General features: G+C 41.2%; 1 protein-coding gene across 1 annotated transcript in view; it reads right to left on the reverse strand.

Moving 5' to 3' along the window:
- Positions 1–26,522, reverse strand: part of ncanb (neurocan b) — a 171,140-nt gene that overhangs the window by 38,845 nt on the left and 105,773 nt on the right. Inside the window, exon 10 of the mRNA XM_079574668.1 lies at positions 6,601–6,714. Within this exon, the coding sequence (XP_079430794.1) occupies positions 6,601–6,714 (114 nt within the window). The remainder of the gene's footprint in view (positions 1–6,600; positions 6,715–26,522) is intronic.

The raw sequence follows: 26,522 nt of genomic DNA on the forward strand, positions 1-26,522 counted from the left end.
ACTTTCATAAGTTTTATTCTACCCTCCTGCGCGAGGGAGAGAGAGGGGCAGAGAAGAAGTTACGTGAAGGAGAGCAATAGAAGCTTAATCGGGTCATGTGCTTGTTTTTTGTGATAACAAACTCCAGAGGGAAATATCGATGCTATATTGTGTGAAATAGTGACATTTTCGTTAAAATAAAGTCAGTTCGGAGGGTATTTACTTTTCCTTAAAAAAGGCATAATCGCTTTTTCAAGTGAACGGCTCCCGAATGAATGGCTCCCTTGAAAGAGCCATAAGTCCCATCACTACTCTTTAGTTGCTGCTTTGTTGCGTCACTTTTTTGTCACGTTTTCATCCTCGTTTTCATCGCTATTTGCAGCAGATGCTTTTTCAAGAAGCTTTCAGATTTGAGTGAAGCTGGACTGGAGAAAGTGTGCCCGGTTCAGGTGGGGGTAAAGAGATTAACTCAAAAGACTGCCCCTCCATTTTAATCGGCTGGAAAACAAAGCAAAGCATTGATTTTCATTATAATTCTCATGGTGCTGTGATTGATACTTTGTGTAGGACTCCATGCTCTTATTTCAAAACAGATCCGGGATTGTGTTGCAACTCATTTGTGAAATGAAGTGCCTGGTTGGCTTCAGACCGAGCTGCTGTCCATTATGACTGAATGCCCTGTGAGTGCTACATGAAGTTCACTTATAGTTGAAAGAATTGGTGAAAACATATAGCTGCAAACACGCCTCAAATACAATAAGCTGATGTAGAACGCCTGAAAACTCAGAGCGATACAGTCGAACGGAGTCAGAGCGCGTGACAAAACCTCCCGCAGAGCCTCACAGATGAGAGGCGTCTGCAGATGCGAGAAAAGATGCAAAAGCAGCGACAGGAGTGACAGCGCAGAGAAGGATAAAAAACGGCACGCTGACATGAAACAAAGGTGTCTACAGTGAAGGCAGAGCAAAGGAACAAATACAAACTCTAGCGGCTACACATTATTGTGCCTTTCTCCCTGGAAAGAAATGCATGGAAGAGGCAGAAAACGCATGATGAAAGATAAAGCCCGCTCGCTGTCAGTCCAGACTTCAGAGGCGTCAGGGAGGGGATTTAGTTTTTGCAGCTCCACTGATGAGGCAGCGGGCCAAAAAACTGCAGGACACACGCTGCAGTGAATGCCGGGAGTATAAAGCCCACAATAGAACAAATGAGGGAGATTGTTATTTTCTATTCACTAAAGTCTGTCCGGAAAACTCCAAATGCATCAAAAACCACAAAGGCAATCAAGGCTTAAATTTCCCAGCTGCCCCATGAAATTATGACAAATTGGATTTTTTGGCAGAAAAATAGGCAAAGTATTTAGTCTCTTTGCAAGACTGAGAGTACATTTGGAACTGTGTCATTTCCACCATACGCCACTAATTGCTACAGTGGGAGGAAAAAATATGTGAACCCTTACAGTACATTCCTGCCTAAATTGGTCATAAAAAGTGGTCTGATCTTTACGAATATCACAAGAATGAGTAAACAGTGTCTGCTTAAGCCAGTAATAAGTAACTTGTTTAGCTTAATAAATCCTTTTCATAGTCCGTCTGAGGGTAATATAAGTGTTGATGGGATGATTGGGGGGGGTCTTTCATCTCCCCCTGGTGTCTCCAGAAAACCACAATTGCGGCTTTCCCTGCTCCGACCCGGAGAACCAATACATACTAATGGAATCACGAAGAAGAAGCTAACAGGCTAACGAGCAAAGCTAACTGCGGGCTAGTGCCACTTAAGCAGGATCTACAGCCAAAAAAATATCTCCATTGTGTAATTGGATGTACAATATCCCTCTCTCCCTTTGTCTTTTCTGTCACGGACAATTAATGAGTTAAAAACCGCAACGTGCTACAACACCTGCAGTGGTGCTTTTGGCCTCTAGGGGCATGAGTTACTTAGTTCTACTTTAAACTAATGCCACCCAAACAATTAGATGTTGTCATATCTTTATTGGCCATAACATTCACAGGAGAAATTCCAAAGGGTTCACATACTGTTTCCTCCCAGTGTATGTTTTCATACAGGTTGCACTTATGGGTGGGATGCAAAGTGGGGAAGCTGCACTGGAAAATAAAACAGCCTTTTCTTCACCCTTCATTGAGAAAATGACTGTACTGTATCTCACATGAGGTCTTTCCTAGCGCCAAATAAGCCTAGTACACATCTATTGGCTGCAAAAATAGAAGCAATCTCCCTAAATACATGCACTAAAAGCCCCGTCAACTTTCCTATTGTTGACTATAAGATGGGATCTCCATGGTAACAGCAGGAGCCAGCACTGGACCGGATCTACCAGGACAACCAGCTGTTAGCGCAAAATGCACATCTGAGCAGCAGAAAGTCAAATGAGGCTGAAAAAACTGGGAACACTGCCTTCGTGTGCCAATCAGGCAGGAGCTAATTCGCACTGGCAGGTGTAGTGAATTGCTAAGTTGCTCATCCATTCTGTAAGTGAACATTTCGTCCCCATGTGTTCGGAGGAGGAGAAATAGGCAAGTGTAAGGATTTCAGCAACCTTTGCAATGGAGTGCAACAGTCCCCACAACCACCTCTGATCGGTGAAGGAGATTTCTCATTTATTTTCCCAATAGACAATTTAAAAATCCAGATATTAAGAATTTAAAAGAAGGAAGGCTATTTGAGGTCAATGTATTTCTGAGGTGGTGGTTCTGAGTCATTTGGCCAGCTGACAAAGCTGTACACGCACCCGATCTTGTATTCAATTGATCGACATAAAAAAAGCTGGAAATGAGTTAGGGCAACAGTTTATGCGGAACTACCTACTTTCACTGACTTGTGTGGAAGAATATATAAGAAAGTGCAGTGTTTTGACATAATTTGTGGGCTAATCTCAAAACTTTTTTTTATAGTGTAATTAGAGTGTTTGTTTTTTTATGCTTCCCACAAACTTCAATATAGTGGCTAATCCTTAAAGGCTTGTCTTTCTCTTAGGCTGCTTCAATAACTGAGATCCACAGTGATTTCTGCTCCTTTTATTCCCCCCAAACGTGTCTGGGATATCGCCGTGAAAACAGGCAGGAGCGACACATGCATGAGTCTGTGTCACTGATACAAGCAGCATAAGTGTGACAAGAAAAAGGAGTGATTCCGTTTAAACAATCAGACCTGCTGGTCCCAATCAGCCATGAAGGCGGCAACGCAGCGGGACATAACAGCTCTGGTGCATGTCAAATGAGAGACACACGGTTACTTTGTGAAAGAATGAAGTAGTAAAATATATGAGGTGCTAATGAAGGAAACAATGTTAGAGCTGCATCTATTAGTGAATGAGATTTCCATTTTGAGGGCATGGGAACTAAACCGTTACTTGATTATGTGGGTGTATAATTTATTCTATTCTTGGACATAGAATAAATGGGAAATAGGTACAGAAATCAAATCATATATCCATTTGTGTGATACAAAGAAGAAAAAAGAGAACTACGGTGTATTGTTGATAAATACAATTACGCAGAGGATGATTCAAGTGGTCAAACATTGAATTCGGTCAGAAAGGAAACGAGCCCACTACACTTAAGAACAATAACATATAATTTGAACAAACAATTCTTCACAAACCTCTTCTATGTTTATAAAAATAAGATCTAGACGGAAGCAATCACACAGTGTATAAACTACACATTTGCGGCAGCCTCAGCAGATTGTGGCAATGTTAAACGCCGTAAAATGAAGCTCAAACGAGTCTGTGTTTGAGCCTGTGCACCTGAGCACACTGAAAAGAGTTGATGTTGTTATGTGTAAACAAACATGCCCTTGCTGAGCTTGAGTTTTGCCCAAAACAGCTGCAAAAGAACCTCTGTTTTATAGCATTTACTCTCCCTGCTGCCTTTTCCATTTGTCAGAGAGAGTTTGTCCCGAACGTCCCCAAACCTGCGGCGTAATAAAATTCACATAGTGAGGAAGAAGTCACAATATTCAAAGGCACAACTCTTCGGAGAAAAGAGGTCGAAGTTTATATAAGGGCTGTAAAAATCCCGGTGGTTTCGGCAAATTCTTTGTAAACCAGCACAGTGCAGATAACCAAACACCCCTCCTCTGGTCTTCGTCACTTTATCGCCATGTCCTCTGCCCCCAAAATATCTCCTCCTTGTCAATCTTTAAATTTTAATAGCCCTATTTTAATTCTTGTTTTAGGATGTGTACGCTTTGCATAATTTACTCAGAGTACTCAAAGCTTCAACATCCTGCTGGCCTCTATTTTCATTGTGTTGGGCACATTAAAGGAACAGGCCACCGTTTTCCCCACACTGAGATATGTTCTTACTTGAGCTTAGACAAGTTGATGCGAACCTGTCTGGTCTTTGTGTGTGCGCTCAGTCACGCAGTAATATCTTCACTTTATTGCGCAGACGTCGGAGTTATTACACCTTTTCTTGGATCGTGTAACTACTCACGTAACCGTATTCAAATAGGGAAAACGTAGAAGACTCGCTTCTAACTTCACCCTCGTTTGGCCCCATAGAGGAGAAGAGGAGAGGCTAAATGCTAGCAACGTCTTTGGTCTTTTTGCGTCTCAGTATCTATCTCAGTATGGAAAAACGGTGGCCTGTTCCTTTAAAGCTACCCTCAGATATACTCCTGGAATGTATTTATGTCAGTAGGTGTTGATAATAATAAAGGAAAGGCTGGCTCTTTATTCCATACTATATAGCCAAATGACAGTGTTAGAGATTTGCCTGGTGAGGGTAGCTATTCACTTTACAATAACAATGCTTGGAGGTAGATGATTCATGTAATTGTGTTATATTTTAGAATAGGAATAATCTTATGGACATGCAGTCTATACTCATTTGCAATACCGCTAATATGCCTTTATGATGATGTAATTTCCGCTTAAGTGCTGCATCCCACAAAGATATAACCCTTTCTTGGACAAATGGGACACAATGCATTAAGTCCTCACGTAACGATCATATTTACAACAGCGCTGAAGGGTGCTTAAGCCTAAAAAACAATGAGCTCTATTTAAACAACAGCTGTGGGCGCTCCTCGCTGCCTAGTGCTCCTCTGACACAATGGCCATGTTTTCTGTAAGGTGCGGTTCGTGAACAGGCTTCTTGTCGGCCCCTGGCGCTCACAGGGGAGTTCCCGTAATGAGAGGCGAGAGCAGCTGGACGCAGGTGTGCAGATAAAAACCAATACATAATTCCACTGGGCCTCCCTCAGACAGCTCCAACCTCCACTGGCTTATCTCCGCTAAGCCTCTTTGTTTAGTGCCTGTCCGGTCTTTGTCTCAACCGGGTTTAGGTCCATGATGAAGCTCTCATAGTTTTGGCTTTGTCTTGGTCTGGTCCTATAGTCCTACTCCTCCACTGGCATATCATCTGTACAGCTTCTTTGTCCATCCCGAGTCTAGACCTAAGCTTGTGTAAGGACTAGTTTAGTCCTGTTTTGTCCTAATCTCATTCTGGCTTGGATCTACAATTATTTGGCTTCAGCTAGTCCTAGTGTATTCCCTAGGGCACCTCCAACCTCTACGGTCTTTTCGTCTGTTTATATGCTTTGTTCAGAGTGTCTAATCCAGGTCTAGTCCATGTTTTAGCCCTGAATAATCTAAACTAAGCCTATTTGTTTGGTCAGTGATTAGTACTGGTCCTGGTTTGGTCTGGCTTTGACACATTTACACACATTTAGTAATAGTAAATTAGTCTCGGAATGGCCCAATGTTGGTTTATTCCCTGTTTAGAGCTATTACCGTATTTTCCGGACTATAAGTCACACTTTTCTTTCATAGTTTGGCTGGGAGGGTTAGGGTACTGTATCTGCAACTCCTGTACCAATGAAGACTTAAAAAACGGTAATCGAGAAGCAGAAATAAAGCTAGGAGAGAGCGAGAGACTTGTGAGGGACAGGCGAAAAGCAGAGGTTACTCTTACTGCGATGAAGAAAACTGAAAAAAAAAAGCTAAAGCTAAATGACCACAGCTAGCGGAACGAGTTTGCAAATGAGAGCTTGAACAACGTGATGCCGGGAGAGGCTTGTAAATGGTGCTGTTTTGCCTCCATGCCCAGGTGGTTCCCAAGGCTGGTGCGACTTATACTCCGGAGCGACTTATATATGTTTTTTCCTTCTTCATTATGCATATTTTGGCTGGTGTGACTTGTTCTCCAGACCGACATACAGTCCAGAAAATACGGTATTTTATTTATCTTGTACCTTGTCAGGGTTCAGTTCTAGTCTAGTTCTGTCTTAGATCTACTATACAAAGTCTTGGTCTCGTCCTCGTCTATTTCAATTGAATCCTTGTTCAGCTTTTCTCTCCTTTCAAGCCCCTCTGTCTGCTCTCAAACACCCGTTTCCTATCTCCCAGCACCTTGCCCTTTCTCCATTTCCACGTCCTTATTAGCTTCTCCTCACCCCATGCTCCAATGGAATCATCCCATTCCCCGGGTAACCATCTTTTATTCCTACAGCGCGAGCTTCACCTGGCCCCGCACTGTCACCTCTCCGTGTCTCATCCTTCTACCTCCCGTCGATTGCTCTTTCCACACGCCATAATCCGCCGCTACTTCCATTCTTCACCGCGACAGCCTGCTTTCTAGGCCCCTATAGAGTTACCTTTCTCGCATGTGGCTCCGCTGTAGCTGGGCAGACAAAGGCACACAAAGGAGTTGATCTCGTCGATGCAGGTTCCTCCGTTCTGGCATGGATTGGACTGGCAGTCGTCGATGTCTGGCGAGGGAAAGGAGAAAAAGACAAGTTGAGAAAACAAATCTTTTTTCAGCAGTATAATGGAACTCTTAGCGTGTGTTTAAGTCTAAATGTTTAAGTCTGGCTTGAGTTCAGCGCGCATGAATGGCTAAAAAAAGTCCAAGTATATGATATAGATGCAGTTTTAGCAATGTCTTTGTATTTGTGTACCACTATAACAGTCGGATTTGTGTTTGGGCTGAGAACTCTGCTCTACAAGCGCTTCCAGGTTTGACACCTCCAACTTTTCGTAGATTTGTGGAACATTTTTCACTGTTCAAATCCTTTATTAAAAACCAACCTCAGGCAATATTGCACCTGCCATCCGCTTGTTACTGAATGAGGCCCTGGGAGTTCAAACTTTTGCAGCGATTAGTGAAGTTTTTTAAGAAACTTATAATTAAACACAATTGATTGAACTTCAAATGTGAGTGGTTTGGGATGCACTGGAGCGTATCAGGCTAATTGTAATGTGTTTTCAGGGTCCGCTGTCAAGCTACAGAGCTATGGAGGGTTTGAAAATGGCCATAGAGAAAAGCAGATAAGGCAAACAACACAAAGTTGGAGAGCATTCTTTCTTCTCGTTCAGCTTTTTCCAATTGCAAATACAGAACAATATGCAATCAGAGACGTTTTACAGAATGCATAAACACTTCCATTCCCAAGCTCGACGAACGCGGGGACTAACCATCACACATCCCAAATTTCAACTATACAAAAACATTTTCTGTCACTACACAGACCATGTATAAGCACACAAAATGTGGATCTGGGCCGGGGGGGCAAAATCATTAAAACTACAGCTGGTATCTCACAATCCCCTGCTCCCTTGTCATCACAAAAAAATAGCACCTCTTGCTGGTGCCATGGAAAGAGGTCACCGGAGCACGATTACGAGTAAAGTCTGAAAATGCTGCTGCCTAAAATCATGAAGCCGTTATTATGAAAGTGCTGGAGAGTCCTGTGGGTTTGGCTACTGAAAACCGAAGGTGGGGTTTTGACAAAATAGCATCAGGACAGCTTCAATCTTAGATACGGGTTTGAGATGGACAAAAATGTCAAGCCAGAAAAGAGCAAAATAATATGTGAATAAAATAATATGTTTGCCTGAAGTATTCCCACGTATCAAATCAAATCTAATGTGTCATGTAATCTAAAGTAAATTCCTAGCTCTTCTCATGTTTTACTTTTTAAGTTGTGGGGTAAATTGTCAGTGGTATTAAATATAATTGGGACAACTTGTCAGGTGTGTGACTGAAGTATAGACCCCATGGGCACAGCTCCAGCGAGGTTTGTTCAGTTCTACCATGAATCCAAACCAGACACTTGGGGAATACGCAAACTCAGCACCGAAAGGCTCCACACGGTTCTGTGAGACAAGAGTGTGAACCACTTCCCCAAAATTATATGAAATCAAAGGAAACAATTTGTTGTCATTGCATAATGTGCTTTCCTTAATAACACTATGAATGTGAAACTTGTGTGTTATTCCCTATTTGCAGCCAAAGTACAACAGAGCCGGTAGCTGTGTTTCCTGCTGAAAGGCCATCTGTCCACAGTGGCAGCGAGACCTATCCCTGTTGACCTATACATTAAGATGATGTCTTACCTGTCTGGCCTTTTCAAAGCAACCATAGCACCCTAACACAAACTATCAACAGCGCAAATCGCTGACACTAAATAGATGGACAATTGTAACCAAATATGCAAAACATGGCGTATAACTCTCAGAATAAGACATGAACTGAGATCATCTCCAAGGCATAGGAGAGACGTTTTGTGATGAATGACAGAGAGGGAAGCCTCCTCAGAGCAGGGCCAGATGAGCAGGCTGCTTCTAAAGCTGTCCAAGGCACAAACTCACTGAGAGCCGGATGTAATACCAGCGAACATCTGTTCTCATTAGACGCTGGAGCAAGAGGCCAAAGAGTCCAGGAACACTGCAGTAGGCACACACAGGCCTGATCCATCATTAGAGTTTTTAATACAGACACTGAAGGGCCGCAGCCAGCTGCCCCCTGCCCCCTCCACCTCACTCAAATCTGAGATAATGAGCGTGCAAATACATGAGCAACACAAGAGAGAGCAATCTTTACCTCGGAAGAAGAGGAATATTTATCAGACTGGAGTGTTTCCCGAGGAATTGTGAGGAAAAGCTTTGAGGGAGTTTGATGTGGCAAACTTTTGACGAGCAAAGTCCGAAAATCAAAGCAGAAGCATTATTGCCTTTGTCACAAGGATGTCTTCTGGAAAAATGTGGTCTTAACCATTACAAAAGAAACATTCTTCTTTCTGTGGTCATTTCAGTTATTTGTTATATATAAACTTGTGCTTGGTTCATTTTCAGAAATATGTAATCTTAAATATAATACAAACATATCTGCCTGATATCAGTCTGGGCAGGCCGCCCGAGCTTGCCGCCAAACTCAAATGGATCTGTGCAATCTGATTTGTTTACATGTTGTTGGCGAGCGGCGCCACTCTTGAGACGCAGACGTCCCCTCAATAACAATCTACGGATAGAGAGCATAGAGATTAATCTGCGGTAATGACCAAAAACACATTGTCCGCAGGTGATGTATAACCCTGGTAGGAATATGACCGTGCAACAACAACATGAGTCTGACCTTCACTTTACTCCGCTTTCTGTTTGCTCGCACATGTTCAGCTCTAGAAATGTACTTGCCAACTCTGACCTGAATCACTGGTACAGCAGTGAGTCTGGGTTTTTAAATAACTGTATTGAATATTGAATTAACAATATTAATGCAGCTGAACTAAGTTATGAAAATGATCAGTCATGCTGAACTTTAGCACATTGGTCAATTTAAGGTTAAGATATACTTTATTGTCCTCAAAGGATTATTTGTCCTCTGCATTTGAACCATCCTTCCATGCCACTGGGGAGACCCGTAAGGAGCCGTGGGCGACAGCAGTACCGTATTCAGGGACCATATGCAGATAAGGAGCCAGGCTGATAGTCAGTATCAGCTGGCTGGAGGATTCACCCATTATACATGTTTTTAGTGGTAGGGGAAACCGGAGTACCCGGATTAAACGCAGACACAGGGAGAGCATGCAACCACCATACAGGTGGGAGTCAAACCCCGGACCTTCTTGCAGTGAAGCTCAAGTGCTAACCGCCGCGCTTACAGCAGGTGCTAAACAGCGGGTACAAGCTGAAAAATAAAACATGCTATTTACTGGCCATGATGCACCTAAATTAATATTGAAATTGCTGTATTATTAGAGCCCAAAATCTGATATGTGAAAGAGAGAATGCTGTAATACAATGATTCTGCTGCTGATCCACTTTTGCTCGTACTACAGTACTCGCTGAACGCTTGATTAAAAACCCCCATAATGTTTTTGTTTTAAATCTCAGTCAGAAGGGAGACCTCAGTGATTTTGTGACAGATTGTGGCTTCTTGATATAGATTGAGCATCTACTAATATTATTGTGCTGAACATTATCGTCTTTTATGCATATAGTCCCAGTTCAAAAAATAGTCACTATAAAACAAATACAAATTGACAGTTAAAAGACAAATTTCTACCAGACTCCTTAGCTGCCTTTCACTTCAAAGTAACTTCATAGAACAATGGCTTCTTGAATTTAAGTGACGCGTTGCAAATTTGTGACTTGGATTTGGATCAATAAAACCTTAAACAGAAAGTAGGATTTGTTGTCTGGCAAGGCTACTATTCTCCCCAGTTGGATAGTAGAGAAGAAGTGGTAATGTAAAAAATGTTTCATGTCTATTTGAGTATACGGTCTGGACAGGTGCCATGACTGATCGATGTAGGGTATATCTGCAGTGTTTAAGGACTTATGGAGACAAAGAAAGATGGATCTGTGGGTGGACAGAGTGAGAACGTCCCGACATGGCGGGGGCGGTGTCAACTGACTGAATATGTGGAGGCTCGCTGGAGGCAGGAGTCGAAAATCGCAGCATGAATAATTGAGGAGGGGCAGTGTACGTGATATAGAGGCGTGGAAAGAGACCCAGACAGCAAACACAACTGGGACAGCTGCACCCAGCCTAGGGTCAACCTCTCCCAATCTGCCTCTTGGGGTGATTTGTCAGCCCAATACATCACAATATATCCCAGACGCCACATCACTTTATTCCCACAACATACTGCTTTACCATTCAAAGTCCCACGCCCGTCTTGCTCTGTTCAAAGAGTTCGATAAAGTTTTTAGGGACCACATAGCACACACATTTTTTCTTTTTTTATTAGGAATGTGATTCACATAACATGTAATCTTTTACGTAAAAACAAAGATTTTGTTTAAACTGCACAATAAAGTGTTGAACTGTTGCACTGATCCAATGTTTTGTAACTTCAAAGGCTATTTTCTCAAGATGCATCAGGACCACAATGTGTCCAACAAAGTAGCAGGCACCAAATTTTCCATTCCTGTACATGACAATATTTTGACAATATTTTTTCCCCCTCAAAGATGTGCTGATATCTAATTCCTCACCTGATTTATGGCGTTTATGGTGCGTTCCAGGCAACTGATAACTGGTATCTAAACTGATGACTTATGCTACAACAGTTAGCTCAGACAATGCTAAGGTTAAATTAACGTTTTGCCAAAGCTAGAGGGTCCGGGTTCGATTCCCACCTGGGCCTTTCTGTGAGGAGTTTGCATGTTCTCCTTGTGTCTGTGTAGGTTTCCTCCAGGTACTACGGTTTCCCCTACTACGAAAAATATGAACAATAGGCCTGGATGAATGAGAGTGTGTTTGAGAGTGCGCAAGAGGGACGGCGGATGGAAATTAGTCCAAGGCTTCAAACCGGTGTAGCTTGTTCATTAACATGCACTGTCCCTACCAAATAAACCAATAAACTAACTAAACTGATCATTAGTGATGCTCCTCCACTGGGGGCCGCCATTACTGTCTTGATCTCGTATACGAACTCGGAGCAGTCTGGAGGTGTCCGAGTGGGAGTGGGAAGTTGGAAATTTACCAGTTTCCCCGGAACACACCATTAGAACCTCCAGAAAACAGAAGAAGTGAACATTTTTACAGATATTTTACAGCAGAAAATAGTTTAATAAAATAATCCAAATTCCCCATTGAATTTTTTAAAGATAGAATTTGTCAACAAAGTAGTGATGTTATCACTGCTCGACTGATCAATCTGATGAAGCGAGTGATTCAAGCAGCGTGTCAGTTAAACGCAAGTGTTTTAAAGTGGTTCATGCCTCATGAGTTCTCAAATTCACCGTCTCTTCAACAAATTAAAGCCATAATTTTAAACCTGGCTCAATCCATTATTTTGATTTTGTCACCACAAATATAGATTTTTACGCTAAAATTGCAGCTCGTATATAGGCTACTGTACATGTATACAAAATACAAATAACATTTCAGTGACTACAGGAAAGGTTTTAAAAAATATATAATTTAGGAAAAGTCTCTAAATTATATATTTTCCTATTCACCTGCTACGTCTCGCCTTAATTCTTGTCACAGCCGGCATTGTAAAAACACACCAGACTGCTTTTCTCGTGATGAGCCATTTCGCAGCTCCAAATGCATCGAGTTCAGCCAAGAACGGTCCAGCAGAGTCCTCACTCTGGGTAATAGCGGCTTGGAGAGGAGAATCGATCTCTCAGCCAAAAGCTCTGGCATTTGTCAAAATAGATCCATTGTAAAATCTAATAGGACCAGCAGTAAAAGAGTGGCACAGCCTGGTTGTGTAACTCAAAAAGTCATGCATTATTAAGTGAGCAACTGTCAGCTATGTTTATGCCTCGAATATTAATCTGCATATGTAAATGTACAGTAAATGTTTCCCACGGGCTAAACAAATAAATCTGAAGTGCAAAATTAATCAATGACTTCATCAACATTGGGCAATAACGACACGTAAATATTCCTATTAATCTGTAAACTGTAGACCAGCTTCTTCAATTAAAAAGCTACATTTCAGAGCATTAGATGTTTAGGCGTTTGTTGAAGATGAAAGGTTGCGTTTCTGTACAAAACAAAGCGCTTGAGACTAGTAATTAGCCTCCATTAATATGTACAAACAATACTGCAGTGTCGGTGGATAGCATTTTCTTGGTAATAATGTTCCGTGTTGTGTCCAAAAAATATTGAATAAAGGAATGGAATGACAAAACACATTACCTTGTTCTCTCACAGACAAGTCTGATATACTATTTCAATTCAAATATCTTTAATTATCCCCAAGGGGCAATTTTAAGTGACAATATAAAGCACCATACTCTAAAAAGCCATTAATAAACAATAGTCTTAGCGAAACCCAACAAACGCGTTAATAAGTAGCCAAATAAGTTACCCTACACTGTAAGAAATTGCTGTAAATTTACAGCCAATTTTCAACACTAAAATACCGTTTTCATGTTTAACAGGGTAGTACTGTAGTTTGCAATGCATTGTGGGTTGCTTAACTTGAAGCAACAGGACAGATGCCATTAACAGTATGATGATGTTAAAATTACGGGACACTACAGTATTTTTTGAAAAAATGCGTACTGACGTGGGTATTTGGAGCATGGACAGAACAGAAGCCAGACGTCGTTCAAACTGAAGCTAGCCTACTGCTTTTGGTCAAAAATATAGGTACAACACAGAAATTATTTGCCATCAACATCTGGAGGGATCATCATTCATGAACCATCATTTGGATCAGAATTTCCAGGAGGACTTTGTATGCCATGTGCTACACATCATCGCGTGTTCTTCAACAACATCCAGTGGGTCTTGCATCTACAAATTAAACGGTAATTAAACTCTTATTCATATTAATGTTTGATATGAAACTGGTGGTCAGGAGTTTGCTTTCTAGTGATTATGCCATATCAGTGAGGCTTGGATTTAAATTAGGATTGGATTTTCATATTTTTTTGTTTAATTCCGCTAACATTAGCCTGTGCATCGGAGGAACAGCACTTGTTAACGAGGTACTTTAGACTCAGCACTTTTACCAGGGTATTTTTTCTACCCTAGTGTCAGTACTTAAATACTGAAGTCATGTCAAAACTTGATATCTCTGCATGAAATGGACCTACCACCAGGCAGCAACAAAATGTTCCCCTGTCAGATCTGTTGTTATAACTGTGCAACCATAGTGGCATATGTTAGGCACATGAGAATGCATTAAAAATATGCCTGGCTTGTAATTGTGTTTTATCAGATTGAAGTTGGACTTTTCAAAAGTTTTCAACATTTAAGTGTCACACTCACAGACATAACAATCGTATAGTTTAGCCCTACTTTGCCTTAAAAATAGAGAGGTTGCACTTTCAATTTTGCATGCCAAATCTGTTTAGCAGTTTGACTCATATGCTCTATTTGTTGACTAATTTTAACCTTTTTCATATTTTTTTTCTTGTTAAAAATGCTAAAATTGTAATGTATTTGTACTCTGCAGGTGTTCACCACTGCATTTGACGTTGAGACAGCTCTTCCTCCAAGTCCTTGTCTATTACTGCCAGGTAAAGTAAATATTTCATTTAGATTAATTGATAGACACATAATTTATCATATTGGCCATTGATTGTCAGGTAACATACATTCCCTTGTTGCTATGACTTGAAGTCTCAGGTGCAACAGGACAAGCTACATTTAGAGGTTGGATGATCACCTTGGAGGCCTGCGTAATCTGTGAGGGCATCACACCAACATTTGCAACTGGACTTGCTGTTGTGTTCGCAATCTACTACAGAGGCAGCATGCACGCTGGAATTCATTCAGAGGTAAAACACCTTCTTTGGATATACAATTAAATTAGTTTGGAGTGTACACTGAGCATTGCTGATTGAATAGTGTATTTATTGTAATGATTATGATTGTTGTTGTTTGACAGTGGAAACACTAATAACGCTGCAGAGAGGAACAGCGGCTACCAAAGTGAGTGAACAAGAAGACGTGAAAGTACAAGTCTACCTCACTGGACTATTTTTCAGAAGTAAAACACATGCCAGTACCTCACAGGACATTTTAAGAGGTAAGCTGCAAGTCTAGCTCGCAGTGGCACACCTTACAGTTTCATCTATACATGTTTTATGCTTATTGATGCATAGAGTCAAAATGTTCTACTCTACTACCATAGTTTCAAAGTAGTCTTGATGCACATGTTGAACATTTTGTGCTGTTAGCTGTTCTTAAGGCTTCTCCCTTAACATCTTCATGTTTGTATAAAAATTACAAAATTTACCCTGCAAGATGCTTATTTTATGATGTCTTGTCCGAGAGGGAGCTTGAGGTAATTGGAAGTGTCCTGCACAAGGGGCTCAAGATGATGCTACATATAATCCAAATATGATATTTTTCTCTGGGAGACACTTGCTACAAAAGATCGGGGAAAAGACTTTCAATATTTTAATTTTTTTCATTTTTTTTCAGAGGGATTTTTTAATATCTAAATCCCAGTCTTATTTATTGAGTTTTGAATCCCCAAAACAAGATTTTGTCACTGAAAATAAAGACAATTGTGGCCATTTTGTTAATAAAATATAAAATAACAGAAAACTTGCAAAACATTTTTTCCTCATATTTACAGTATGTCAGTAATGTTCAGCAATTTTTTTTCCTATTCACATATAGCGTCTCGCCTTAAGTTTGTTTTTCAAATTTTGACAATATTTTGCATAATGTTCAAAATGTAATAATGAATGCATATCTTCATGTGCAGCAGAGAATACCTTGCAGATTACATTATATGAATCTTAAATGTATATTTTTTAAGTTAGCTCTTTAAGAGGACATTTTAATCAGAGTGTTCTAAGACAAAACCACTGAGCCTGTGGACATTTAAAAAAAATAAAAATGATTTCATCAGTTTATTGCTATGGTCTAAAGCAGTGGTTCTCAACTGGGATGCTGTCAGGACCCACCATAATCCTAGTGACCCAAATAATAATTAAAAATGTTGAATATATAATGAGTGATGAATAATTGTTAAATAAATCTATATATAAAGCTGACATTAAGACCAAAACAACAGATTCAGATGTCTCTACACCCACTGAAAATGTTTTTTGGGTCCCGACACACCAAGTGAGAACCACTGTCTAAAGCAGATGTTTGAAGGTTGTTTCTGTGTGACTAGAAAGTCAGTCTAATCAGCATCACCCAACAGGGTTTACTTTCTGTTTTTTCTTTTCTTTTGTTCTTTCTTTCCTTAAAGTAGCAATATTGTTAAAAACTCAACATTGTTCTTTGAAATAAAGGATTCTATTTTTTATTGATGTTTTTTGTTGTTTATTTTGCTTAATTAGACTGTGATCGATCTGTGATTTACAGAATACTACTGTAAAGTAATTTTACCTATGAATACCGTAAAATAACGGTATACTGCAGGCGTCCTAGCTGCCAGCTCTTTACTGTAAATTGTAGTAATACAGAAATATACCGTTTTTGTTGTTTACAGACTACTACCGTAAAGTCATTGTACGTTCCAATACCGTAAAAATAACAATAAAGAGCTGGCAACCCTGCTGCCAGCTCTTTACTGTTATTTTACAGGAAAATTATTTACAGTGTACGCTAAACTTGACTAGTACTAGAACCTAACAGGACCCGCTGCGGTTCCACATAACACGCTTGTATCCCGCACGCCTCGGTCTATGTACTCGCCTTGTCACATCATCGGCTCAACCCAGTACACGCGAGGGTTTCCACTACCCAAGGCCTGGTGTGAAAAGTTTTATAAGCCGTGATGAGAACAATGTGGACAAATGCTGCCTGCCAATGGTGGCACGAGGCAGCTGCCACCCCTAGTAAAGGTCTTGCAACCCCAGCTGCCACTGTACCCCATTGATGTAATGTAATGTGTCAAATCTGCTCTAAAAGCTACTTGGGTGCTTACAGAGGCTCACGCTCAGTACTTTTTTGACAGGGCAAAGAATAACAACAACTTTATAGCTAAATAGGGAGCCACGTGCCAACTCCTGTGGCCCCCCATTTGTTTTGTTTTTTACAAAAGTTTAAATATTACTTGAGTTAGTAACCCCCTACTTATATTATGGACAATGCTACTATTTGATCATTTTGGGGAGGCTTGGCCTGCATCTAAACAGAAAAATTGCCTTGCGATCAAGCAAAACTAGCCCCGTACCCACGCTATAAACATTCAACATTGTAAATGTGTTGCCACTCCAGAAATTATGCCTGAACCTGCTTGCCACCCCGTGATTTATTTTCTAGATACGCCCGTGCCACCAGCTGTTGTGCTAACAGTGGCTAAATGCTACTATCGGCAAAATCACCTTTTTCAACGGCGATATGATGTTGTGAAATATTAAATCCGTATGACCTGCATGTTAATAGTGAGGGCTGTCCTCTCTCTCACTAGTTTGTTCATGTCATGTTAGGCTTGGTCCAGCGCGTTTACGCCACAGGTAGAGGTTGGCCTCAAAAGTTGTGCCTGGTCAGACCGGTTTGGCCCTGGCCTCGGCAGTGGACACGCTCGCCCCATAGGATTGACCAGGCACTGGGCTGTGTAGGGCCTGGCAGTGGAGACACCCCAAAAGTGTGACAATACTAAGCTTACACAAAGCCATTTATCCTTAGTAAAAACAATTAACAGTCAGACTGCCTCATCCTGGTCTAGCCTTATCAATAATTTTCTTCTGGCACAGATAAAACAAACTGTCTGTTCTCTTCCCATCGCTGACGCCTTTCAAATTGCAAACTCATAAAAAAGTTGTTTATCAAATGTCCCATCACGCTGTCCTCACACTTAGAAATAATCACTCCTAACATCAAACAGAATAAAATGTCATCCCAGACGCGCCACAGATATTTTTACTTGGCATTTCTTTGCTTTGTCATAAAAATAGCAACAACTTAAGAGGATCGTAATTTCAGCGATCACTATGTCATCTTTTATATCTTCTATGAGGCTCTGAGTGCTTGTAAAGCCGTGCTGTGTCCATTTAAAAAGCCATAACGACTTCAGATACCTATTCAGTGCATCAAAGCACGAGCAGTTTTCATGTCAACATTTTGCTACAGCTGTCCAGACAGTTTTGAGGGACCAATTATGCTTTATTCCGGAAGTTTACTACTTTGGATATCTTAGCCATGGCATAGTTCAAGTATAACTAATTATAATTCCAGAAAATAGTTCAGTTTAGGTGTAAAAGTGCAAGCAGAAGGTAAAAGAATATAATTGGATGCACACACAGTGACTATTGTCAAACATGCTTAACCATTTGGCAAAGCTGTTTGGGATCAGCAGAGGAGGGGATGCAGGCGAAGCTAGGGCTGGGCAATTACATTTCAATCTAATCATGATTATAATAATGGTCGATCATGATATTCGCGTGCGTTTTAATCGTGGAGAATTTGCCAGTCCTGTCGCTGTCTGGGGAAAAAAATGGACAACGCAATGCGGCAGCGCCTGTCTGGTCAATCCCAGGGAAACACTCGGCCCAAACAAACAGGAAGCACAGGATGGCACATGCGGCACAAAGAGGAGAGGACCAACAAAGTTGCGCTAACTCGTCTAATGGGCAAAACAGAAACACGCAAAATAAGTTGTTAGTGCTTCACTCCATGACGCCGTGGCCATTTGAGGCTCCGCACACAAACATACGCTCGTTGCCTGCTTCTGACATTCTTCAAACATTCCCATCTTTTGCGTCTCCTTTGCAGATGTTTGTGTGTTGCTTGGTCAGGTGAAAGGGTGACATGGGGATGTTTTATTGTGACGCTTGAAGTGTGGTGTTTGTTTTTGCTGATGAGTTAACTGCAGTTTTCAGCTTGGCCACAGCATCTGTTTACATGCTCGTCCAGGAAAGACCACATTTATTGTTTTTTTAGTTTAAAGGTACTATACGGAGTTTAAAAATGTTAAAATTATGTGTTTTCCTCCCCCTATATGTTCCAACAATGTCCTAAGGTGTAGAATGAGCTCAGACCTATTCACTACAACTGTCTCTAAAATCCTGCACTGTCACACAGAAAGGTGTTAATTCAGGTCCGAAGTGCCGTCATGAACGAGCTTAATATATAGACTGCAGTTACACGTATGGCCTGAGGTGGCAGTAGTAAGTATAAAATGGCTAACTTAACAAATATGACAAAAGGTCTGCACAAATATATGTTTGCAAGCTACCAGGAATGCTAAAATGTAAGGGCTGATTCTCAATGATTTTTTTGTTTGTTTTTTAAGTCTTCAGCCCCCAAGTGAAAAGATAAATAATAATCTGGACACGCCCTTGCTTTTAATCACAGAGAAGCTCCATATGATGTGTATTGGGAGGAGCTTGTGTGCTAAAGAGTGGAAGAGGAAGAAACACTAACTATGCGGCATCTACTGAAATGTGCAAGGATAAAGCAAAACAGCGCCCCAGCCATGTTTGTGATGAGAAAGAGCCTGGTTTCACAGGCTCTTTAAAGTTAAAACCTTAGAACAGGGATGTGAAGGTGTGAGGGAGACGTCTCAGGAGAAATTTCTTTTGGCAAATGGTGAAAAGTCTTAACAAGAAAGAGCTTTATTAAGTGGGAGGTTGAAGGCGGCAGACAAAGAGGGAGAGAAAGGCTTATGGGGAAAGGATTTAATGAGCAAATGAGGACACACAGAATAAAGAAGAGGACGATATGTTTGTAAATAATTCAATGGAGACATATCGCACTTTCAGAGTACAGCACAGTCATGACCAAGAACAGGCTCAATGAAAGACTCTAGAAAATATTAGCAAAGGTTTTCTCATTAAGGTCGGTAAATGTGCTTATACTACACTAGCGCCGGAGGGAGTTGGAGTAAAACGCTGATCTTCGGGTGCAGACTAAATGCCAGACGTACAGATCAAACAGCGACGCGATCAATTACATAGACGACCTTTGAACTGGTAAATGCCACGCAGAGCCGTCTCCGCTGACAGGGGTGGGCAGAGGGCACCGAGGGCACAAGTGATGCAGCTCCAGGAAGACAACAGGGCTATGTAGAGGAAGGAAACCTGAAGCCTTTCCGACCTTATGAGGAGACAGCAGTGGTAGAATTGCAGTCTCCGTTTTACAAGACATTAATTGCCTGGAAGTGCTGTAAAACTAGGCCACAATTGAGCCAATCCAGCTTTAGTATAATTGAAATAATCAGCATAACAACCAATTAGACTCAAAACTAAATCAGAACCATTGTGTACAAAAGCTTGGCAAGACAGGCTTACAGAAGAACAGAGCACGCCTTAAAGAAGACGAAAACATGTGGCAAATACTGACCTGCCAAGCAACATTACGATCGTGCCACAGCAATTAGCAGTTCAAAAAGCTTTTTCCAAGAGTTGTCGAGAGGGCAGCAATAATAGGGAACTGCCATGTTACTGAAACCCGTAGGATAAGTTTAGATAGGACTTTATTGATCTCACAATGGAGAAATGCATTACATCAGCTCTCAAGAACACTCAGGGGAGGCAAATAGATAATGTGCAAACAAGTACTAAGTAATAGTAAATAGAGGAAGCTTATGAACAATTAATACTAATATAATAAAATAAAAACATTAGAGATTGAAACAATACTAAGTAACTTGTTTACCTTAATAAATCCTTTTCATTGTCCCTCTGGGGGTAATGCAACTGTTAATGATATGATTGGAGGGTCTTCCATCTCCCCCTGGTGTCTCAGGCCAGAAATCCACAATTGCAACTTGAGCATATACACTAATAGAATCAGTGTATCAAAGCTAATCAAAGCTAAGGCTAGCGTCACTTTAAACAGTATTTACAGCCAAGTTTGAGTAAAAAATTTTTTTTTCCATTGTGAAATTAGATGTACAATATCCCTCTCTCCCTTCACCTTTTCTGTCAGTGTAGTATTGACTCTCACAGACAATAAGTTAAAAAAATCGCATCTTGCTACGACACCCGCCGTTGCAGTTGAGTTACTTAGTACTGCTTTAAACGTATCAAAAAGTATCCAAAAAGTCAATGCAGTGCACAAGGACACAACCAAGAATACTTCCAAATGAAACCAGATGTAAGGAAAGCTAATCAAGCTCTTTACTGCTGTACACTGCACTATTCTTTTTTAGACGTCACATTGCAAGACGTGAGGATTCTAAAATTGTGAGCCTGCACTCGACTCGACTGTGCGACGGTTCAAAGAGAGAATTGTACGACCAAAGTTTGTCGTAGTGAGTGTCAGACTCTCGACGGCGTGTGTTTAGCTGAGACAAGTGCCGCATGCCAGCCGTGTTTATTTCCACAGAAAATTGCAGGACAAGTCAAATGTGGACCCGTTCATGCCTGGCCTGTGTTGTGTGTGACTAGCAGTGCGCTGATGTTGTATTTTGTTGCCGAGACACTTGACAGAGATGCTGTATGTAGTAATCAAGGGATAAACAGGCTTACAAGTAAAACTAAAGCAGCAGAGATCGCTCACTGTACAACTGATTGCCACAGTTCATGCATCAACAGCAAAACCACTGGCAACGTGCACGAAGCGGCCCATCCCTGGTCACTTTCCAAACCCTCTTATCGTCTGACAGCAGTGACAGATCAGGTCGCCCATTTTATATTGTCCTGGTTCCGAACCACAACCGAATTTGAATAAAAATAACATGACATGACGTTGAAATGGAAATGTTGACACACAAAGGTTTGTGGCTCAGAGGTTTTTGTGTTTGTCAGCTCTTCATTGTGCGAGACCTCAGATGAAGCTTCCTTGAGCACGCTGAGGGGCACTGACATTTCTATGGCCTTCAACAAAGATGGATACCCTTCTGTTTGGGGCGCAGCTCATCCAAACAGCGTGCCAGCTCAATGGTCCGTGCTGTTCTGTGTAAATAGCCATGAAAACCCACTGTGCTATGTGCCAGCAACTGCAGAAATTATATCCACATAATGCAAGGGCTGCACAATTCTGAAGAAAAAACAACATTGAGATTCACTGCCCACATTGGAGATTTACATTTGAGAGAAGACTGAAATGTGAAACAGCTCAAGACATACAAGCATTTCAGAATACGTTTGTAGCAGGTCTAATGATGATAATAATACCCCATAAGAAACATGTTGTAGTTACAATTAAATTTTACTTTGAAGATAACTGTAATCTTGCCATACAGCTAATTGCCACCATTCAAAGGGTGATTTCAATGTAATGGCACTTGATTCTCATCTCCATTGCTGCGCATAAACACGCATCAGCTTCTCTCTCCCTTGGCACAGCGGTGGTTTTGCCTTTTTCTACAAACTTCATTTGCAGTTTCTGTGTTCCACATTGTTGAAGAATCCTTACTGGCCATGAAGGAAACAGATATTTAAAAAGTACACAAACAGCTAGCTGATGCAGTGGTTCCCAACCTATTTTGTACCATGCATTGATTTATACTCCGAGTACCCCCTAACTCAAAGATCCTGCCAAAATCTTAACAAATTAAGCAACTAAACATAGATTACTCAGTAATTAGTAGTGTTATATTCAAAATATAGCGAAAATACTCTCAACGTCAAGCCTTTTACTTAAAATCATAATTTTCTTTGAAAGTAATATTGAAATTATACTCACTTTCACCACTTTTAAAATCTGAGGTAATTCCAAGTACCCCATGCCAAGTGCTCAAGTAGGGGTCCCTGTAACACTGAGCTAAAGGTAAAGCTGCATTTGAGACCTACATATCAGCAGATTTCTTCTCCTGAAACACTGAAGAGGAACCAAGATCCTCCCACACCAGTAGCACAGTGGAGACGTCACAAGAGGCGCTACAGGAATCAAGAAGGGGCAAACGAGGAGGTATCCGGGGCAAGACTCGCAGCTAAGTCACATCAGCTTTCTATCCATTGTTCTGTCTAATGTACGTTCACTGGAGAACAAGATGTGTTATATTTATCTGCTATGCTCTTTCCAGAAGATGATGAAAGAAAAATGGCGTCAAAGCCAGGGTAGAGGGAGAGGACAAAGACGAAGATGAGAAGGAGAGAGAAGATACTCTGTGGGAGTGGAGGGAGAGGAAGGTTTCCCCTTCATGCAGGTCAGGTTAGCCCACAATGACGGCGCGCAGAGTCACAGTGGCTCAGAACTAACCTTCCAGCTGACCTACGCAATTTTGCAATCAGGCCAAATTTGATCACTCAAGTCAAGAGAAATGTATGGCTCTGTTCTATGGACCACATTCAATAGATAGAGCCAGAAAGACCACATAAGTAGCAATTTTGGCTGATGCTTCTTTTCACACGCTGCCTATTACAGTATGAACCACCAAATACCAGATGTGCTGACGTACACAGTAGAATGGCGATGGACTAAAGCTGAGCACAGACTACACAATCATAAAAGATTTTGTGAAGAATGGGGGGGTCCACACATAGGGGCTGAGAATCATGAGAGTGGCCGAACTAGACGAGTCTGCTGATGCTGCTGTATTATAATATAGCGGTGTGTCCAGCGTCTCTGTCCTCTCTCCTGCTTCATTTTTCTTTTTGGATAAGAAAAACTGACCCCAGATCAGCAAAGATATGCCACTGTTTGGAGCGTGGGAAATGGATTGGTCAACAATGTCATCGGATCACTGTCGGCATAACACAGTTCAATGGCGCAGGTTCTGGACTTGTTTATACACGAAGAAGCGGGATGTATTGACAGGGGATTTAATAAGAAAAGGAGATGGACAGACACCAGCCCCATGACACCGGAGACAGGGGAGAGAAGTAGCAGATTTGTCTGAAGAAACAGTAGGTGCCACAGAATTCTGTTTGGGGAAAAAGTTTGTGGTCTTTGTGGGGCGCGATGTGGCTATTAATTAGTTGTTTGTGCCGCTGTTACGATAGAATAATATTGTATCTAACTCCCTTTTCATTTCTCGGTGTGCATTCTGCTCTGTTGTTGTGCACCACCTTCTTGTTTGTCACTTTTGGATTGGTAAAATCATCCACGCTTCTCCATGTTTGATTCTAACGCAAGTCTAGTCTTTGACCCTTCACACTATGAGACACGATTCTCTACAACTACCTTCAACTTGTCACGACTCGAGACGACTGCACGGTAAAAAAAAAAAGGCAAAATCTCCATCTCCTACGATAGGATTGTGTCATGTTAAGACAAAAATGACAATAATCCGGAGCCTGCCCCCATTTCCTATTGGGCTTCAGCAGCTAATAGCGATGTTACGCCCATGTTTTTCCCGGTCTGTTTGGAGTCTGTATTTCTGTGGTCATAATGTTCTGCCTCATCATGGAAGTCTGTGAGCACCCACTATTTTTTAACAGGTATAAGTCAATTGCGCTATTTTTTTTTTTGCATAAGTAATTCCCTGTCATCATGAGAGCACATCTGCCAACCGCCTCAGGTAACGTTCTATTGATCCCAGTCTTGCATAGATGAATACAATCAAGAAAGTGCTTAGGTTTATAGCTTGCACAAACAAAGGTGAACGTGGGAGAAGAGACATAAATGAAAAGTGTCTAGATCAACTCCTCTCTGACATGTTTATCCCTTAAGCAACAAAAATGAAGCTACTGCCTGTAGAATCTGCTAAGGGGGAGCCCATTAAACTGTTTTCGATTTTCTTTTTGATTTGTGGAGTGCAGAGCTTATGGTTCATATAAAAGATCTACAAAGTTCCCGAGCTCAAAGCCACTGTGACATGGAGGAAATGAATCTCTACAATTGTTTTTGTGGCAAGTGTTTTCCCAAGTTGACATGCACAAGAGAAAGACTAATTGTTGCTAGAGTGGGCAAATTATGCAGTCAAGTCAGCGAATGCGAGCACATTTCTGTCTTAATACAGCCAATTTGGAGCCCAGTCCCAGATTTACTGTTTCCAAAAGCTTAGGTTTTGTCCATACATCCCACAGCAAACACACACATCACTTTTAAACAGGTGAGAACAGCCAAGACAAATGAGAATACGTGAATGATCAATGAACATAACGTTGTTGGCTGCGTAAGTGCTGCCAATTAACCGCAAAACACATTTTATATGAAGCATCATTCTAACAATAAACCTCATTATCCAGCTGCTTTGACTATTTCTGAAAACATCACTCTGAAGTATGAGGGAAATTCACACAAGTAGCAATTAACATTAGTTCAGCCCCCATCAATAAGACGAATGCTTAAAAAGTGAGAAAGGGGTACGTACAAACTTTTTAGAGTAATTGCTGAAACCCATCAAGCCACGGACTGTGTGTTCAAAGACACTGGCTCTAATCCAGGAGTTTAGTGTGAAACATAAGACTGCTTTACATTTTGATGAGTCTGCTTTACTCTAATGCAAAACCGACTGCAGGTGTTCCAGCAGCTCAGACAAGGCGAGCACAAAAGTACAAATATGAGTCTTTAGCACTTTTTATCTTAAAGCCGCAGCATTTTTAAAGAACCTATTATGAAATATATTCATCCTATCAGAGTTTATAGCTCCATGCGCCAAACACTTGGTAAGACCTGGCAGAACAGCGAAAGGCTAAATATACTTAAAGCCTATGTAGCACTTTTGATGGTACCACATGGGCATAATAATGGCCCAAAACTACAGAAAGTAAATGGATCTTGTGGCAGAGTGAGTTTAAGGCAGCAGTTTCCTGAGTCAATAATGGTCGCGATATCCAAGGGGAAAGGTTTGACATTTCAGGAAATGTGCTTATTGACTTTTTGGACAAGAGTTACAAAAAAGATCAATATTAGTGTCATATCTGAGTTATTATTTTCTATAAAGACACTTGTGTTGATGGCTGGGCTTAAACGGTGCTTAAAAGTTGTAAAAAGCATAAGCGTTTTACTCCACCAGCCCTGGCAAGGACATCCCTTTTAAAGACCACTCACCGAGAAACAATTGTTAAAGATTCAGAACACTGCTTTCGGCAAACTTGTCAGTCTGGGATGGTAAGCTTCTGTCAACATACGATAAGTATAAGGGCCAATAAATATAGAGTTTTGATAATAAATATAGAGTTTTGATAAGACATAAGAATTTCAATACGTTACCTGAATGAATAGGGGTGGGAATGAATGGGGGGGGGGGGGGGGGGAGCTAGAATTCAAATAAGTCAGCTCGAGTACTGAATGGGATAATAGTTCAGCACACTGCAGTTGATTCTAGCCTGGTTTTACCATACTCTCACTCACTGCATTTCGTACAAGGGTCTGGACCTTCACAACTCCGTTATCAGGTGGGAGGGGTGAACTCCTTTGAAACGATAGGATCTGATATTTGCTAGCTTTTGGTATGTAATGCGTCTGAGTGAAGCAGCTATCATAACTCTTGGGGGTTTTCCTTGCGCATTCCAAGGCCTTGGAGCCAAGCCAGAGCGGAATGGTAGCTCGCTGAATGGTAGGTTGAAATTCAACCAATGTAGCGCGGCCACTGAGATCAGACCCAGACGTACATGTAGGGAAATTATAATTAACCGGAGTTTACGGATGGCTAAAGCCAGGCTAAGATGATTCATGTTGAGATATGACTTCACTGATTTCAAAATGGAGATGTAATTGGTCCATATGATAGCTGTTTTCAAAGGTGTCAACTGGACAGGGTTGATTGATCTCTTCTCAGAGGCTTCTTCATGTTCATCTGAGCAACCTTGATAACTAAGCTGGTCTATACACTCCTAAAGAGAGGAGTCATAACTGTTACCAGTCAGGGTCACTTTAACCAAACCATTGGCTGTAGTTGGGGGACAGCCCAGGGTTGTTAGATCTCTAATAGCCTTTTTCCACTCTGCCAGCACGGCTAAGTGGAAAACAGCTAAAAAGCCCTGTTTGAATTAACAAGGCGCTGCTACTTCTGTGATCTAGATCTGAGAGGACTATTGTGGAAGATTAAGTCTCAATCCACCAAATTTGTTAAAAGAAGTC

This window comes from Gobius niger (genome assembly GCF_951799975.1).
Source record: "Gobius niger genome assembly, chromosome: 17".
Taxonomy (NCBI): domain Eukaryota; kingdom Metazoa; phylum Chordata; class Actinopteri; order Gobiiformes; family Gobiidae; genus Gobius; species Gobius niger.